General features: G+C 44.8%; 1 protein-coding gene across 1 annotated transcript in view; it reads right to left on the bottom strand.

Moving 5' to 3' along the window:
* Positions 1 to 6,387: 6,387 nt before the first annotated feature.
* The window catches only part of TNFRSF1A (TNF receptor superfamily member 1A), a 106,731-nt gene continuing 94,182 nt past the window's right edge, over positions 6,388 to 18,936 (bottom strand). The window contains exons 8-10 of the mRNA XM_078651578.1: positions 15,387 to 15,427; positions 10,716 to 10,875; positions 6,388 to 8,886 (exon numbers count right to left, since the gene is read on the bottom strand). Coding sequence (XP_078507704.1) covers positions 8,615 to 8,886; positions 10,716 to 10,875; positions 15,387 to 15,427 — 473 coding nt within the window. The 3' untranslated portion in view covers positions 6,388 to 8,614. The remainder of the gene's footprint in view (positions 8,887 to 10,715; positions 10,876 to 15,386; positions 15,428 to 18,936) is intronic.

Raw genomic sequence — 18,936 nt, 5'->3', positions numbered from 1 at the left:
GGTGGGGTCAGGGGATTGAGGGCAAAATAAATACAGGAGCATGCAAGGCCTACAACAAAGGCACGTGCAATAGGAAGTACTGTCATTTTGAGCATGAATTCTCAAAATGCTGAGGGAGACATCTAGGTTTGCAATGCCGGCCACATTGGGAAGCAGGGGGCTCTGGTCATACAAGGGGGTCAGTGGTAAAACAACAGTGAGAGGGCCCAAAGGGTGAGGACAGAACAGCATGTGGAAAGGCTTGTACGCCAGTTAAGACTGATGGATTAAGATATTGGTTATCCTGGAGTGCTACTTTATTATTGTTGGAAGATTTTCAGCACTCCGTCAGTTGCACTGGCTTCCAGTGCAACAGAGGATCGAATTTAAAGCTCTGGTCACGGTCCATAAAGTAGTTCACAAAACAGCACCTACACTGATGCAATCATTATTCTGCCCATATGTCCCTGGCCGAGAATTAAGATCCTCTAATAAAAATCTCCTGACAATCCCTAAAATAAGGAGAGTCCGTATGGGTGGCCGATGCTTCTCCCTACAGGCCTCAAGACTTTGGAACAATCTTCCACCCTACATCAGAATGGAAAGCAACCATCTTAGATTCAGGAAGATGCTGAAAACTTTGCTGTTCGTTTAGTCTTGGTTGAATGAACGTTGTCTAAAGCGCTGGGATGCCTTCGGGTAGCCATGCGCGATACAAATACGTAATCATTCATTCATTCAGTTGGGCTATGTAGGTCCGCGTTGTGCCACTGGGCTGAGATTTGTATTCCATCCAGGGGCAGGAGTAGATGGTTTGGCATAAGCTGATAAAGGGAGGATGGCATGCCCTTTTGTAGATTGACAGTTACCTTACTTAATCATATCCCCCATTGGGTTATCCCTAAGAAGGAGCGATGGGAACTTAGACTAATCCAGCATCTTTGCTGGCCAGAGGGTCAATCAATAAATGATGTTAGGCTGAGCAGCATGCATTATGCCTTAGTGGTCCAAGCTATTTCATTGAGCAACAGGTTTGGGCCAGGTGCCCTGATGGCGAAATGCAATATTAACCCCTACCATGCTGATGACGAGCTCAGCTCATCATCAGCCACGGTGCTCGTGTGCTGATAACGAGCTGAGCTAGTCATGACCGTTAGAATGCTCATACGCGGGGATAATTCCCCCGCTGTGCTGAACGTTCTAAGAAAACGGGTGTGGCCGTGATGAGCTCAGCTCGTCATCAGCACACGAGCACCGTGCCTCATGACGAGCTGAGCTCATCATCAACACCGGGGCGCTGTGAGCGCCCCCCCCCGCCCCCCAGCACAGCGGGGGAATAACCCCCGCAGCCAAAGGGTTAAATCGTCTTTTTGTTAGCTGCCTGTTCACCCGGACAATTTGGAGTTGCTCGGAGCCCAGTTTGCAGATTTGTTGACAAAGCACTGCTGATGGGCTGTTCTGTTTCTTGCTCATTGTTGGAAGCCTTTAGTACATTTTTGCAGAACTTGTTTCAAATGGTTACTAATTCAGATACTATGACACATTACTTGGATGATTTGTGCATTGTGGGTTTCCCACAGTCTACGGAGTGTGCAGACTTGCTGATCAGGTTTCTGGATTTGATGCAAGACTTGGGGAACCCTATGGCACCAGAGAAGACAATTGGAGCACTAGTGGTTTTGACCTTCCTAGCTGTGAAGCTCGATTCCGTGAGATTAGAGGTGCGGCTGTCCTTGGATGAAAGGGTTTGCCCGCTGCCATGGTGGCAGATGTTCACAGGAGTGGAGCCTCTGGAAGGTGAAGTTTTACGGCATGCCACAGGGAGCAGAGTGTTACAGTATCAGGTTCTGGGTGTGTTGCGGAAGGCTTTAAAAGTGATGGGGTTCCCAGGGGAGGAGTTTGGTACACATTGCTTTAGAACAGGCATGGGAACAGTTATGAAAAAGTTCTCATTGTCCTGCTGTTTTGTGCTGCCTTTGAGAGAGAATGATTTAGTTAAGACGAAGGGCTTGGGCCTAACAAAATACATCAAGGGCAATTTACATGAAATCAAGATGGCTAACATCTATAGAAACTTCAAACCCCAGCCCAAGGTCACCGACTTCTTCAAACAACAATAAATAAATCAATCAATATATTTGTAGAGCGCACTGCTTACCCGTGAGGGTCTCGAGGCGCTGCGGGGGTGCTGCTACTGCTCGAACACCCAGCTACCACCACAGACATCAGACTAACTGAATGTAGCCAGCTCGTCCCACGGGACACTGCCTCCATCATGACCTTTAACCCCTTGCATGCGGACGATGGCCCCCAGCGTTCATGCACTACGGCGCTCGTGTGCTGATGATGGCTGGGGGCTGTCATAAACCCGCCCACTTGCGATTCTGCCGCACAGGCGCAGAATCGCGGCCGCATGGAAGGGGTTAATAGCCTTTGAGAAAAGGCTAGTGTATGGAAGGGAACAATGCTGCTTTTGCAGAACGGGGATTTCCTGTATCACTATAGCAGTGATGAGGAGGGCTGCATCCTATGATGCTGCAGTATCCACTGGCAAAAGGACAGCATCTGGACTGGGTGCTGAGAAGAGGGACAGGGGCGGAGCTGTCAAAAGAGCCAGGATCCGAACTAGAGTGGCTGCACACCTCTTAAATGGAACACAAACATATTATGTACCTGGCCCATTAACCGTGGGCACCTGGGCAACGTCACAATAGAGAAAACCGTGGTTTCTTAAGGAAGTACTCTTGAGCAACCTTGAAGAGCAGTTGAAAAATCCTGGATAATCTGGTATCCTGGAATGGTTTGATATCCAACCAACATTCAGAAGGCCAGCCCTGGGGCCGTGTACGCAGAGAGATGTCGCTAAGAGACACCCAAAGCTCTGTCAGCAGCGCACACTCGAAGGGACCTTCTCCAAGAGTGTGGTGCTTACTGGGACACAGACTGATTCAAGAGCCCACAGCCTTAATTAAGAGGAATTTTCTGAGTTTCAGACAGGGAGAAAAGGAGCGGCGTGGCATCACCAAATCAAGGCTTCGCGTCTTCAGAATCATGCCCCCGTACAATAGAACAATGCTACTTAACATAACATTCACATGCGACTGACAACTGGAGTTCTCAATTTATAAGCAGGCCATTAGCTGCATGGGTTTGTAAACCTTGTATTTCTAGCCAATCTGTGAAAAAGTTCAGTTAATTATATTATAGATGCACTTTCAAACACAATTTAGATACTCCCAATTATTCCATTTGATCCATTGCAGTTTGGGTTAAATCAGTAATCTTTTTAAATAACTCCATGTCATTATTATGAAGGCTTTATTTAATCTACACTTTTCATACTTTAATAGCCACAATATTGAACGTTTTAGAGGTTAAACTTGAGAAAAATACAAGTCAGTGTAACACTTCCCATGGTTTTAATAAGGGTTTTCAAAACCATATATGCTACAGGGACAGTGGTAATTTTTAGGGAAGCACTCAGCTGTAAAGCCACAGTTACCACATTATTGCATAACTGCAGATCGAGTACAGTCTGCAAGGAGTATGTTGCTATATTTGCGTTGCCTGTGATCAGAAGTGTTTGGAATGATGTCTGTAGCTTGAACTTTGAGGATCGGATTGGTCAGCTTAGCCTGTGACATATTGAAGCCTTGAATACATAAGCAAACCAGAAAAGAGCACAATGTCCAAATGGCACGTTAGGCGCTTTCCGAGCCCAGTCTCAAAGTATGAACAGCAAAACACACAATATGATGGCCGGAATGTTGCACAATGGCAAAATATTCACCCCCAGTCACAGATCTGGGTTTAATCCATCGTTATTTTGCTCGCCAAGCCACCCCAGTTCAGACATGGCCATATGCAAATCAGTCTTGACCCTGTGCCTCATGGGAACAGGCCAGCCCGAACTGCCAAGCCATGTCTTCCCTGGATCGGAATCAAGCATCCTAGGACCGGTTTCTGGTTATCAGTCGTCAGGATAGCTTTACTCCAGTGGCTTAGTGAGCAAGGGACCCATGTCTGGGCATACCCTTCCCACATAGGGCGAACAGCAAAACACACAAGATGATGGACGGAATGTTGCACAATGGCATCATCTTGTGTGTTTTGCTGTTCACCCTATGTGGGAAGGGTATGCCCAGACGTGGGTCCCTTGGTCCCTTGCTCACTAGAATGAATATTTTGAAGGGGGACGAGACACTGGAATTTCACCGATTTTGCTATTTTCCCCCTCTGACCTCGAAATAAAAATACCTATCAAGCAAAGTGGCAAACCTAGATGCCATGCCATGCCATACTAATGGAATACTGCTATCCAAGTGATAATTAACAATAACTAGAATGTACTCACGGTGAATATTCTACAAACAAAAACGTATTTGTATGTTGGCTCACTCATGGTAATTAATGAGTTGTGTTACATATTTCTCAGCCAGTTTAAATCTTTCAATAAATGTCACTAAATGCAGTCATGTAGTGTAACAGCAGCAACACTGAGTCGATTTTACATTTTAAAAAAATCAATAGACAAACATTTTTATTAAAACACGTTTCTTAAAGCTACAAGCACATTAACACTCTTATTTCCGGAAATTAGTTGGTACCATGCAATAAGGCTAGAGCAGCATTTGCGACAACTATAGGTTCACCGCAAGTAAAGATATTTTTGGTGCTGCAGTAACACATACTGTCGCTGGAGGGCAGCATTGTGTTTGATAAGAAAACGTCGATACATTTCCGCGCTTTAAAAACTACAAGAGGCTGGCAAATGATATTTCGCAAACAAATACCTTTATTGATTGCGACAGAGGCCTGTACAAGTGTGAGGATTTTATTACAGGTTGCTTCTTTCGAAAATTCGTGCGAAAAATGATTTGAGCTTTCAATCCCACTGACTTGAGTTCATGAACCGAACAGTTTACGTTTTAACAATGGACCTCCTGGGAACGCAGCCATACAATCACAAAGGGGCGGGGTTACAACGAATTCCTCCCACTGGGTGATTTCCAGTAAACCACTTTTGCAGAGGGAAAGGCACTCTTTGTGCAAAGAAACAAATTCTGGGTATTATTAGTGTGATGAAGGCAAAGAGCCGGATATTGCACGGATTGTCAGAGCAAAGGCAATGGCTGAGCTGCCAGAACGTGCAAGAGGAAAAAAAACACCCTCACACCCAGATGTGCAGCATGCCCCAGCCTTTCAGAGCCCCCCTGATCGAGCCAGCTCTGTTCTGCAGAGAGTCTTGCCCGGATGACCTTGAATCATTCTCAGATTGTTTTAAATACCAGTTTCCTTTAATGTACTTTTAATGTGGGGGATGTGTTAGAGTCTATTACAGAGGGTTTGCAGAGAAATGCTGTGTTTATGTTTCATGCAACATCCATAATAATTATTATTATTATTATTATAATGAAAGTTTCTTTTAGATCAAAACAGGAGCTCACATATGAGAAATGGAAGGGTGTCACAGACAGGGCTTTTAGTGGGCCGGGTCTCACCGGGTCTAAGCACCGGCAGTTTTTTTAAGGAGGCCTCGAAACGGGTCTCTATCGGGCTCTGTTTTGGGCCCTGGCACAGGAGGTCCGGTTTTTTTTTCCGAGCGTTGTAGGGGAAGAGAAATCCTTTAAAGAGAGTCATTTTCTCTCTGGATTTCTCTTCTCTTTTCGGAACTCAGGAGCAGCAACATTGTCGTGGTTTCACCAGAACTTTAAGTGGAACCTTTTAAATATTATATACAAGCCACAGTATCTGCTTATTTTTCTTATGCAACTAACAACCATTGACAAAGCCAATAGTCCTGACTTCTTGTAGGCATGATGTTACTTGTTGTATCATATATCTGGATGCAATGACAGAAACAGCAAAAGACAAGTCGGGCGGCACACTATGCTAAGCACAAATTTTCAGCTTGCCTGTTTTAAGCCACGCCCTTAAATACATTAGCCACGCCCCCTTGAGAGACCCTCCAGTTTTTTCATCCCACTTAAAGCCCTGGTCACAGAGATTATTTGCAGTAATATTAGTGAGCTGCAGCTGTGTTACAATATTGAAAACACGCATCACTGTCCCTGAATATTAGATGGGAAAACAAGCAGGATTTGGACGAGTGTAACCTGGGCACTGTTAATGACCTGAAGAAAGAGTGCATGAAAGAGCTGAAATTGGATCATAAATTCAAAGCTGTTTCGAACACAGACCCAACCCCCAAAATCCATTTGTCCCGGGCCCCCAAAATCCTCAATGTGTCCCTGAAATCCCCCTGAATTAATCTTTGTGCATTACTCGTTTTTGGTGCCTCATTCAACGTTTTGGTCGGCACAAAGCTCTAAGTTTCTCTCGTGTTATAGTGCTTTGCAAGCCCAATTTCCTTTTCATAGCACCCAGAAGAAAATACACTTATGCAAATTGTGTGCAAACCCTCTAATGTGCGCTAACAATAAACACAGGCTCAAAGACCATCTGCACCCTAGTGTACAATTACTGGGCACTCGAAATGAGGCCATTAAAAGGAAATGTTTTCACACCCGCATCTTGCCTTTGCACATAACGTTCATACGTACTGTATTGTACTTGCAAATATATACATATGTAACACTATTAGTAATTCTACATAGGAAGACGAAACTGAGCAGCACCAGAAAAGGCAACAGTTACATCGACCCTAATCCAGCCGCAGTAGACATCCCTACATTTAACATTCAATGAAAGTATTTCCGATCAGCAGAGGAAACACTATAAGAGCAATACAATAATACTCTGTGCAGAAGGCAAAAAATACTACATTAATACCATAATCAATAACAAGATCTCTGGAGGGAACGCTGGATCAATGACCTTGTGTAACGTAACTGGTGCTCATGTAAAGCGCTCAGATACCTTCAGGTCAAGTTTGCGCTATATAAACTCCGGGGGGAAAAAAAGTCATAAATATGCTTTTGATCTCTGGAGGGAATTCTGGATCAATGACTTATAAATAAAACGTTTGTCCACTGCAGAGTACCCAGATCTCTAGCATGATGTTCTTATCTTTGTAATTTCTCTAGAGGATGTTACATTGACAGCACTATCTACAATTTTCTGACCTTTCTAATAACCTTTTATAAATAACAAGCAATCTCTTGATATCCACATAGATTAACATATTGGTAATCTTTCCAATAGCTCAAGTTCTCTGCGGAAAATGCAATTTTGACAATTATACCAGCAATATTGTGGTCTCTGCAGAGAATTCCATTGACCTCCTGATCTCTGCAGTCAATGATTTATTGATAATGTTACAAGTAAAAATCTATTCACTGCACAAAATGCCTATATTGAAAAGGTCACCAATATTCTTCTGATCCATGCAGTAAAAGCACTATTGCTGATGTTATCAATTATCTGATTTCTGCAGTGACTGCTAGGGTGATAATCTGACCGATAATCTGTAGAAGATGCTATACTGACAATGTTAACAATAATATTCTGGGGTTTGCACCGAAAACTGCTAACCTTGTGTTCTCGGCAGAGAATGCTTTATTGATCATGTTATCAGTAGTTTTCTCACATCTGCAGATATTGCTAAATTGAAAAAGTTGCTAATCATTTTTTGATCTATGCCGAGATCACTATATGATAATGTCACCAATAGCCTTCTGATCTCTGCTATATTAATTATTCTAACACTGACCCGATCTCTGCAAGTATGTCGTACTGTGGTCTCTGCAGAGCACATCCTATCAATCCCAATAACCATATACTCCCAGGAGAGAGCGTTGTATTGTAACGTCACTGATAATACGCTCATATCCAGAGAAAAGTCTGGAGATACCATTCCGAACAACCCCCTCCTCTACACAGAATGTTTCAATGTCACAATAACCTCCCCATCTCTCCTGGTAGAACAGCATCTATAAACTCATGACCGGTAACCATAAATGCTGGAGGCTCCAGAAAGGAATCAATAAACTGGTGAACATCTGAAGCGAACCAGAAATAAGAAATGCTGCAGGGTACTCAGGCATGGTCGGCTACTGCGACAAGAGAAGAATGGGGGTGGGAGCAGCGGAGTCCAACAAGTGAATTATTGTAGTGATAGCCCAAGAAAGCAGTATACTAGAGTTCCTTCACACATTTATTATCCAACTTATGCTGAAAGGTCTTTAAGAACCTGACTTTTCAAGGTTTGCACCTGAAATGAAGACGGTCCTCTGATGACGAGATGTTGCACCTCATTCTCCGGCATTCAGTATTCAACATTTGGGGTTCTGCATGTCTAGGGAGAATAGTATTTCCTTGTCCATCGATGACATCCTTTCTGAAACACTGTTCACTGTCCTTCAGGGCACCTTATCTTTAATATACGGAAGCAGATAGACGAGACATTGAGATGTCTCACACAAGGAGATCTTAGCCAGGCCAATGTTCAAGGGCCTAAGATTGTCATGAGTAAGAGATGAAAAGGACTTCCATAGTGAGACAAGAATTGCACAGCTGAGGAGATGCCTCAATCACATCACCAGTCTCTTGAGGGAGTTCAGGACCACTGAGAGTTGATAAGGCTAAAATGAAGAGTGGGCCCTGGATGACGCAAGACTGAAAATGGAGCAATCTCTGGATCACACACATGAAAGTGAAGCAAGATCTGGATCCATCAAGCCTGAGGGTGGAGAGCGTCCTGGATAGCCTCGCTGCAGCCGCTTAGGTCCATCTCCCGCAGCACTCGGCTAATGACCTCCACAGTGGACCCAGCCACCCCCGTTCGGCATCGCCACTTCTGCAGCATCTCATAATGCCCTTCACGGCAGTCCCGGTTCTGCATCTCTATCAATTCAATGTCATGATCACTGAGACCGAGCCGGCGAACAAACTCCTTCCAGCGACGTGGAGGGACAGTGTCAACCACAGCGTAGAGAACACGAGGGTCTGGAGGGAGAAGGAAGAGAAGGAATCCACATGAGTTATCAGGGTAGGTAAGCTCCAGATGGACAAGTATAGATTTCTCATCCACTGTGTACACCATGGGGCTCACACAACTCCTCTCACACCAACAAATTAGATCTCAACTCTAATTCCCACATTGACAATTCCACTACTGACCAACAAAGAATTGGTACGATGCTCCACATACACAATACAGTCCACTAAAGCGAAAGAAAACCACCACTAGGAACATAGAACACCCAAAAAATGTTGTGCATCCCATAAAAAAAGTTCAACATAATTACCCAAATCTGTTGAGTTGGTACAAGCACGGACTCTAGCCTTATGAATGGATTTGTGTCTCAAGCACAACGCGCAATGTTTGGTTAAACAGCGTCCATACAATCATAAGGAGAAGTGTGGCTCACTGGTTAGAGCGGCAGACTCTGATGCAGAGGTCTGGCCCGGACCAGGGTTCAATTCCCGTCGCGGCAGGGTCTTGGGCTCAATGTCTTCGGACCTGATAATTCTCTCGCCTCGGTGCCTACTTTAATCATGGACCCCACTCTGCAACTCTGGGCAATAGCTTGCTTAATCTCCACACCGGCCCTACCACTAGGATGCCTGGCTTCACCTTGGGGTGCCCAGGAGTGGGCACCTCACAGGAACAGGCCAGGACGGGTTCCTCAGCGGCACAGCGCGGGGACACACTGGCTAGTGTAACCAGGCGCTTTATAAGCTCAGTATTATTATTATTATTATTATAAGCTTTAATGTCAGTCTTTGGGTAAAGTTGAAGGCCCGGAGAAGCTATGACAAGCTTAGACCTCTGCATTGTACTACGAATGGTCCGATTTAAAACAAAAGATAAAGGGCGGCATGCTGTCTGTACTCCGTACCCCAATGCCAACACTCTTCTGCATAGATTTTGCACACATCTTACATCGTGACACCCACTATAAGGGCTTGATAATTTAGGTACCGAAACACATGCACACATTCGTATCCTAGCACACGCTTGCACACCTGTATGTGGCACACCAAGGGGGTTAACTGATGACTTGTGAAGGTTGTTACAATGCACTTTCTGAAGTTGTGCAATATCCGCCAGCACACGCACCACTGTGAGACAGCTTTCTGTTACCACGTTTGATTGTGGGTGCACCTGCAGCACAGTGGTGGCCATGCACAGCACAACTATGGCATCTCATTTAACTTTAATGTTGGTAAAACATTATTGTCGTAAATGCCATCCACGCATGGAAGGCTTGGCTAGGTAAAGCAAGACACGAAGATCGATAATCTAATAAAGAGATTCAGCCCTTCGTCAGCAAGGCGCAGACTTCAAGGCTTTCACACATATGAGCAAGTGGGCACTGGACCCATTAGGTTAGTAGCCCATCCACAAGAACATCCAGGCTACTTACATAACTTACACTTATACACACACACTGTAATATCTTATGTGCATAGACTAGAATACATCAGCCATACCCTTACTCATACATCAAAAACACTCGAAACCTCCGCACACCATTAGCATCCCAACAAACGGCGTACCAAGGGACGAACGCACACCCCAGTGTTCCTCATGACACGTGTTCAACAACGCATCAGATAACTAGTAACATTTAACATAAACTTTCACCAAACAGGAGCACTTAAGGCACATTTGCAAAGAATACATACAAACTATAAGCACATTAGCTGTATCTCCAAAGCCCTGTCGCACGTGCACACAAACAGACGCCGGCATACACCAGGCACACTATCACACTAAGGTGCGATAATGACAAGTTAGGCATACCCACATGTGCCACATATCTACTCACCCTCAGGAAGCTGTGTCCTTCCAGCATCACTGACACAGTCTGGTAATTGAGACACCATAGGGGATGTGCACGGGGCGGTCACATGCAGCAGGACCTCTGGATCCGAGCACTGCACTGGCTGTCCAGGGAGGTATGTGGACTTAGTAAGTCCAGTTTCCATCTAGGTGAAGATGAAAAAAAATGCAACCTTATGGTTACAAAACAGACACAAAACAGCAACCAATCCAGAAGTCATACAGCAGGAAACAAGGAAGGGGAGGGAGGCCATATTCAGAATTGGCAGGCCTTGCACAGAGATTGGAGTCAGGCAAGCAAAATAGGGCAAACACACAGATTACTAAAATGGAGAAAATGCTCACATACAGAGACAAAAGACCAAGCAGAGAGAATGGTTATGAGTTGGCAAGCTAATATAGTGTTGTTCCATCTGGAACCTGGAATGTGGACTTCTACATGTCCAAGTTCCAGCTCCTGAGCTAGTGTTCCAGGGAAGTGAGCTGGAGTGTGACTGGCTAAGGGACAGCTACGCTTACGTTGTAGGGAAGATCTTTAATATACCCAGTGTTTACACACCCCCTGGTGTCCTGTGGTTCAAGGAGGGCGGTTAAAGTAGAACATACAGCAAGATTACAAAACTGAGGAGAGAGACCATGTACAGAGCCTGCGGAGGGGGGCTGTGGAGGTTGGAGGGCAAAGGGGGGTAACTTGCAGCATTAGAACCAATAAGGTAACAGAAAGGGTCATATAGAGATTTCAAACACCAGAGAGTAACCTCAAGGTCCTATAAAGTAACTAGGCTATGGATGAGGAGTAGTAAAAAGACGTCACAAACACAGATTACATACTACAGAGAGGAGGTGAGGCCATATGTGGAGAATGAAGACCGGCGAAGCAAAAGAGTGATTACATGTCAACATAGAGAAAGCACTATATCCAGAGTTTACGGAGGAAGAGAGAGGTCCTCGACAGACAATACAGCATGGGGAAGAGGCCATATCCAGAGATTACCGACCATGAAGGAGGTAAAGAGTGGGCGTATTTCTAGGAGTTAGAAAACAGGGTGGCATACCGAGGCCAGGCAGAGTTTACAAACTACATATGACAGCACATCGGTGGTCATCACCATGATATGAAAACACTTCCCACATAGGATCAAAACAAAGACAACATCCTTCCACCATCCATGCTACCCATGTAGGCAAGTACTTCAGCGCCCCACATAGGGGTAATAAGAGCAAAGCAATACAATACAATACTCTCTCTCTATGGGAATTCTTTCTCTTATACAATGGGAGGGCATTGGTAAAGCCATATACAGACTATTTAGCAATTTATCAATTTGTTTACTTATTTCTGTTGACTTCAGGCCACTTGTGGGAACTTTGTTTGGCTTGAATCTTGCACTGCACCACTGAATACTTGTGGGTAAGATATAGGGCATCGTGTATGGATACATAAGATTAGGTTATGCAATGTTACCATTAGGTTTGGATGCCAGAAAGTGATGAATCTTTTATTCATGATAAGGATAGTTGTGAGAAAAATGTGGCCAAACGGGGGTGGTGGATCACAGACTGTATGCAATGATGCACAAAACTACTACAGCCTTAAAAACAGGTTGGTTTTGCTCGTCCCGGCACCGCCCCGGCATCTCAAATAAGCAAGGTGAATCTTCAGTCAGATTTTGCAATTTTTATTTTATGGACAGAACAAGAGAGATCGCGAAACAATAGTCCGAGAAGGTTGCAACAAGAGAGCTACTCATCTAACCGTAGTGGTTAGTTACAGAGATTGGCCAGTTCGAAATTGGCTTCTTTGATCACTGAATTTTCTTGTTCCATGTTGGACAAAAATCAATGATTACTTCCAAGTTCCTTTCTCTCTGCTTAGAAGCGCGAGCTGCCAAGGCAGACAAGGCCGGGCAAATGGAATCGTATTGTTTGATCCATTAAGGACCAGAGCCTCGGTTATGGTACAGATGAGGCAGAGACAAAATACCCCAGCCATGTGGTAACTATGGCCTGGGCGCTTTTCAATAGTTGGTTAAGTTGCTAGCTTTAGTTTCCAGTCATAGATGAATCGGAGGGTCATCTTCATACATCTGAAATGGCAGATTCTGGGGTTCAATCACTAGTGCCTATGCACGCATGTCAATGTTAAAAAGTAGGCGCTATGAGAATGACCTTGGGATGCACTTCAAGACAACTTCAATATACTTTATAAATATAATTTCAGCACCTTTCTGTGCATAAGAACATAAACGCTGTTGGCATACTACATTTTAGGATGAAATAAATATGATAGTTATCTACTTTGCAATACCATTTTTACTAAAAACAAACCCGATGGGTTAGTAAAAGTAATGTGCTGGCAAAAGAGCAAGTTACTTACCTTCAATGTGGATAGTCTATATAATCATAGACTTCTATCCTTAGAATAACTCCCAGACACCAGTCTGGATTTCAAAAAAGTTTTTACAGCGCACCGCTAGGTGGCGCAGAGCCAAATGTAATCACCCCGATGCACAATTACATCTGGCTTTTTTATTCCGCGTCAGCCCCCTCAGATGCAGAGTTTGAACAATTCTAGGTACCATTGTACTCAATACTAACTTAAGATTTTTTTGCAATTGTTACAAAAAAGATCCTTAATGAGAAAGTGTTAGGGGAGAGAGGTGTCTGCGGTTAGATAGAAGTAATCATCAGTACAAGTTACTTGCCCTCAGTAACGCTCTTTCTGATGGCTGATCTAACTTCAGATTCCTCACCTTAGAATAGATACCCAAGCATACCTCCCCATGATGGTGGGTCTGTGGCACGGACTCAGACCAAAATGTCCAGCAGGACTGAGCGGCACAATGCCTTTCCATCAGCCATGGCCGACAAGACAGTAGAGTTTTGTGAATGTATGAAATGATGCCCATATCGCAGCCTATCATAGTTCAAAGACAAGCACTCCAGAATTCAATGTAGTGATCGCAGCCTTAGCCGTAGTAGAATGAGCTCTCAAACCTTCCAGGGGCCGCTTGTTGACCAGATCCCAATGCAGACGACTATTCATCTCAATGGGGTCCCCTTCTGCACAGTCTTCCCTTTCTTCGCCCCAGAGAACCCCAAAAAAGGCTGATCGTCTACACGGGTTTCTTGATATAATTAAAATATAAATTGAGAGCCCTTTTGGGGACCAGCCAATGCAGCCTCTCCTCCCGCTTTGAAGGATGAAGGCGCAAAGAATGCTGGTAGTGGGATCAATTGCACAACAAGGAGGGAGTCCAGACTTTCGGCATGCATGCAACTCCATCCCTCAGCACCAAGTTGTCCAGGAAAAATGTGGTGTGCAGTGGTTTCACTGAAGTGCCTGAAGTTCACTCTCCTGTCAGGATGATGTAATGCAATGTAGAAGACTGTTTTTGAGGTCATGAGATCAGGCGAACAGCTATGCATTGGCTCAAAAGGCTTACATATAAGAAATGTCAAGACCAAATTAAGGTCCCACTGTTGCGTCAAAAACAGCTTGGGAGGGAACATATGTCTCAAACCCTTAATAAATCTCAGCATGGTTGGTCCAATAAACCTAGATTGTCTGAGAGGGCACTATTAAAGGTTGATTATTGGTTTGTAACTTTGAAATGGTGAGTAAATACGAGAGCCAGCATGTGGCTACTTGTTGGTGTTGGGCCTTACACTCACTGGTTGAGAACAAGGGTTTTCATAGAGAAACATCGTTTACAACGCAACTTTTACCACGCAGTGCCTTTACGACGCAACTATTACAACGCATGTCATTACAACGCATTGCGCTGGGGGGCGCTCTAGGATAGGGAATGGATTTAATTTACTATCCAACACCTTCCCTACTATCCACGGGGACTGGAGTTGGAATAGTAAATTAAACTATTCACTATCCAGCACCCCTTAGCGCTATGCGTTGTAACAGCATGCGTTGTAAAAACTGCAATGTAAAGGCATGCGTGGTAAAAGCATGCGTTGTAATGTCGTACATCCGTTTTCATATTCTCTCCACAGTCAGTGGGGATAAAAGAGATTCACAGACAGCTGACAATGGAGGGAAAGAGGTCATATGCAAAGATAACACACCAGCATGGAGAAAAAGAAGGTCGCCCAGCTGGCCCAGTTTTTGGGGACAGATAGCATGGTTAAGAAATGGAAGGGTCCTATCAGGATGGCTGCACCCGAGGACCCAAACACCCACATGTTCAAGGGGTGCAACGGCTGCTGGAAAGGGTGGGCTGCAACGCTTAGGGATAGGGCAGGCTTTCGACAGGCTCCAGTGGATTTAGGGAGCGCGACCATTCGTTGAATTGCAAATGTAGCAGTTTCTGTGCCACACAAGACAGTGTTTCCTATCCAGAGCACAGACAGCACCACCTCTTGAGCCACAGCATAAGAGAAAGAGGTCTCTGCTATGCAAAGGCACACATCAGGTAAGGTATCAGGCCAGAAAACACAAACATTACTTGGGAAATCAGGAGGTACAGTTTCGAGCTCACAAGCAGTTGTGTTCAAGGATTACACTCAGAGGAAAGACAGAGAAATACCACAGTTGGAGAAAGTGTCAGGCAGGTGAATTACAGACCAGGGAAGGAGAGACAGGTAACCTCTCTACCCGCAGCCCTCCACCCCTCAAGCAGGGTGCTTTGCTCCCACTCACCTGTGACGTGCCGCCGTCTATTGGAGAAGACTGTGGAGACACTGAAACAAAAAGACGACATGTCAAAAGCACTGCTAAACTCACCTCTTGTGCTTGTTCTCTCTCTCTTTCTGTGCCTCCTGTCTGTTCCCTCTTTCTTGGTCCTTTCTCTCTCTCCCACCACATGCTCGCTGTTTCACTCTCTTCTCATTCTTTCCCTGTAATCTCCCCCACTTTCTTCACAATTTCTCTCCTCCTTTTCCTCTTTACAACCTATGTTTTCACTCTTTATTGCCTCCACGCCATTACAGGTCTCCCTCTGCTCCCTTACCTTATTCTTTCCGCTCTCTCTTCTCCATTGTGCCTTTATCTCTATTGCTTCCCATCCTCTGTTCTGTTCTCTCTCATCTGTATGATCGTTTTCATCTCTCCCAATACCGCTTTTCCACCTTGCTCACTCTCCTAACACCCCTTTTCACTCTCCTCCTGAATCTTTTCCTATTTATTCTTTGAATTTCCCCTTCTCTCGAAGTTCCCTGTTTATTTTATTTATTTTGAAAGTTCTATAAAGCGCAAACAAGATCCTAGCGGATATCATAGCGCTATACAAACAGTAAATGTTACTTATACAGGCCATAAGAGTAGATTCAAACAAATGTGCAAAGAATATACCAAAAAACATCATAGTTGGTATGAGCGGATCCAAAACAAAAGTACAAAGAATATAATAAAAGAACAGTATAGTTATGTTTAACATCAGTGAGTGTCTTGTGGTTGGGAGCGCAACTGTATTTCAACACAGTGATTCAGCAGACCATACTCGTGTATTTGGCCATGAGGATGGATTTAACTTCCTTTTTAAAAGCATAAATGGACGGGTTAAGCCTGATTTCTGGGGGTAAGGCATTCCAAATTCTGGGTGCCAATGTTAGAAATCCCCTCTATTGTCTATCTGTTCTCCAGTTTCATCACTTTTCTCCTTTCACTCCCTCTACTCCATTTCTCCATTTTCACCCATTCTCCACTACTTTCCACCTTCCTTCTCTCCCACTTCCACCTTCTGTTGTCAGCCTGTTCCTTCTTTCTCTTCATCCTCCCTCTCTTTCAGCTCTGTTTGTCTCCTCTCCGCCCGAGTAATGATAACCAGTGCTATGCCGCGCCAGGTTAAAGTGCCGCTCAAAGCAGAGTCAAGTCACAAGTTCTCCGTCTGAGATGGCGCACCATTGCTTATTTAATAGGAACCTGCAGAGTTATGAACTGGCCAGTTTGAGGCAACAACCACAACAGCAAGGGTAGCATCCTCCCCAGCCCGGGAGCATGCAAATGAAATGCGCTGCACACGGAACTCAGCAACATAAGCCTTTATTTATTCTTCAACATACAACCACACACTGCACGCATTGTGCCATAACCTTTAAAACCACACCTTAACATTTCCCAGCAGATTACGTAATTCCTGTTTAGAGTCCGCCCAGAACCGCAAGGGTCCTAGTGCGCGTAATATCAAAACTCTGCCGCATGCTTAAATTGTCAGTCCCAGTCAAGTTCATGTTCAGCGTAGGACTTGGTCCTCTCAAACTGGGTCAAAGAAGTGTCCTCGAAATGTTGTACAGTCAGCAGTGGCAGAAGTACTCCGGCTTACCAGGGTAGTGGGGGCAAGCATGCTTCTCCACAAGTTAGTTTTTTTATCATGAGACGTGCTAAGGCTGGTCTGTGGTTGTTGGAGCACGCAGCATCAACTCAAAATGTGTACTAGTGTAACATCAAAGGGGCCAGGACATGCATGGGCAAGGCTGAACACAGCAGAAGAAAGACTCATTATGGACAGACTGTGGGACCTTGTTGCTGCTACAAGCACTCAAGGTGGTTCCACTGTTAGAGTGCGCAGAAGGAGGAAGGAACATCACAACCGCCTTGAGTGACATGTAGGTAGTTTGTGTACAGCAGAGGTCTTCAAACGAGGGGTGGGCTATCAAAGGGGTGCCATTCACTGGCCAGAGGATCATGTACTATGCCATTAAAAACAGAGACAAGCATGCTTAAAAGAGTGCAGTGTTTTAAGTGAAGGGGAACACAGCAGCAATGAGCCACTTGACCATGGGCTACAGGTAATGTCTTTTGTCACTCATGTCCTGGCTGGAGGTAGGTGTTCGAGTGAGGCTGCTAAAAACAGAACCCCGGAAACCACATGTGCTTCACCACTCAGGTCAGCAGTACACATCCTTTCACCTTGCCATGGACATTCCCCCCCCAAAACCAACTCTTCATAATAGGCACATGTGTGCTTTCACTTTTGACTCCAAAAATAGCTTCCCTGGGTTTTGATTGGGAACCCCCTCCAATCAGTGGCTGAGTTGTCAGGGTTTGATCTTCCGTAATTGTGTCTTGGGTAAGAGATTGTATGGCTCAAAATGTTTAGTTCAGATGGGTTCTACCACAACTTAAAATCGTTTTTTAACATAGCCATATTTTTGCAGGAAATGGGGTCCAATTTGACAATATGCCTTAAAAGAGACACAGTAAGATAAGAGGGACTGTATGGTGGGGGCTTAAAGCAAATGGACTGACTTAGACAACAGTGTACCATGACTTTGTCACGTTTATAATTTTTACAAGAATTTGCCATCTTCAGGTTATCCTCATCTCTCTCTTTTGTTTAGCTCTCTCTGTCCCTTTCTTTTCTCTGTCTCGTATATAACACCTCACTCTCTGAGACACCATTTTCTGCTTCACCTGCTCCCATCTACCTCCTCTGTGAACCCTTAAGGGGAGGAGGAGCTCTTCCATCTTCCACTCGTCCCTTGAAAGGGCACCTGCACTCCTCTCTCACCCTCCAAGGCCCTTTTATTCTTTGACCTGTGACGTCAGAAGCGCGTCGAGTCGGTTGCCTCCTTATGGCGTACATGGTCTTAGAAGGTCGACTTGGCTTCCTGTCTCTACAAGCCTCACCTACGGAGTCCTGGAAGGACCAACATTGTCACCACCTAATGCCCCTTGTGGTCATCCTAAGCAGCTGCACCCTGGACAGCTGCATGTATCACATATACATAAACCAGTATTCAAGACATGGGCAACATTGCCAAGCCATGGACCTTCTCAAGTAGGCTCACAACCGATACATCCGAACTGGTTATGGCTTAGGACTGATGGTTGGGATTTTAGGACCTTCAGACCCAACTTTACTTTCATTGAGCGGTCCCTTAAAAGCCTTCGCTGCCTACCTCAGAGCACCGCAGTGATCCTCTGTGCCCTGGGTCCTTCCGTTCGACCACAATGTTATTTGGCACCTTCCCAGCCATGCAACGGTAATCTTTCTGCTGCCCGTTATTTAGGACTATGTAACCCGTGCGCCTTTTGTAATGCTACAGCGTTCCAACACCATGGGTAATGTCGGCGCTATATAAAACTACTTAACATAAATAAATAAAACATCTGCAACCTGACAGTCGCACGCAATGACAAAGTCTCTTTTTTTCGAAAATGACATTAAAACGCAGCCTCTATGGTATTTTTCCTCTCCAGTTGTTTTTATCTACGGATTTGCTTGGTCATTGCGCAGCTTCTCTACTGT

Source organism: Lissotriton helveticus, chromosome 7 (assembly GCF_964261635.1).
Source record: "Lissotriton helveticus chromosome 7, aLisHel1.1, whole genome shotgun sequence".
Taxonomy (NCBI): domain Eukaryota; kingdom Metazoa; phylum Chordata; class Amphibia; order Caudata; family Salamandridae; genus Lissotriton; species Lissotriton helveticus.
The sequence above is the reverse complement of the archived record's forward strand: the minus strand, read 5'-3'. Positions and strand labels throughout refer to the sequence as shown.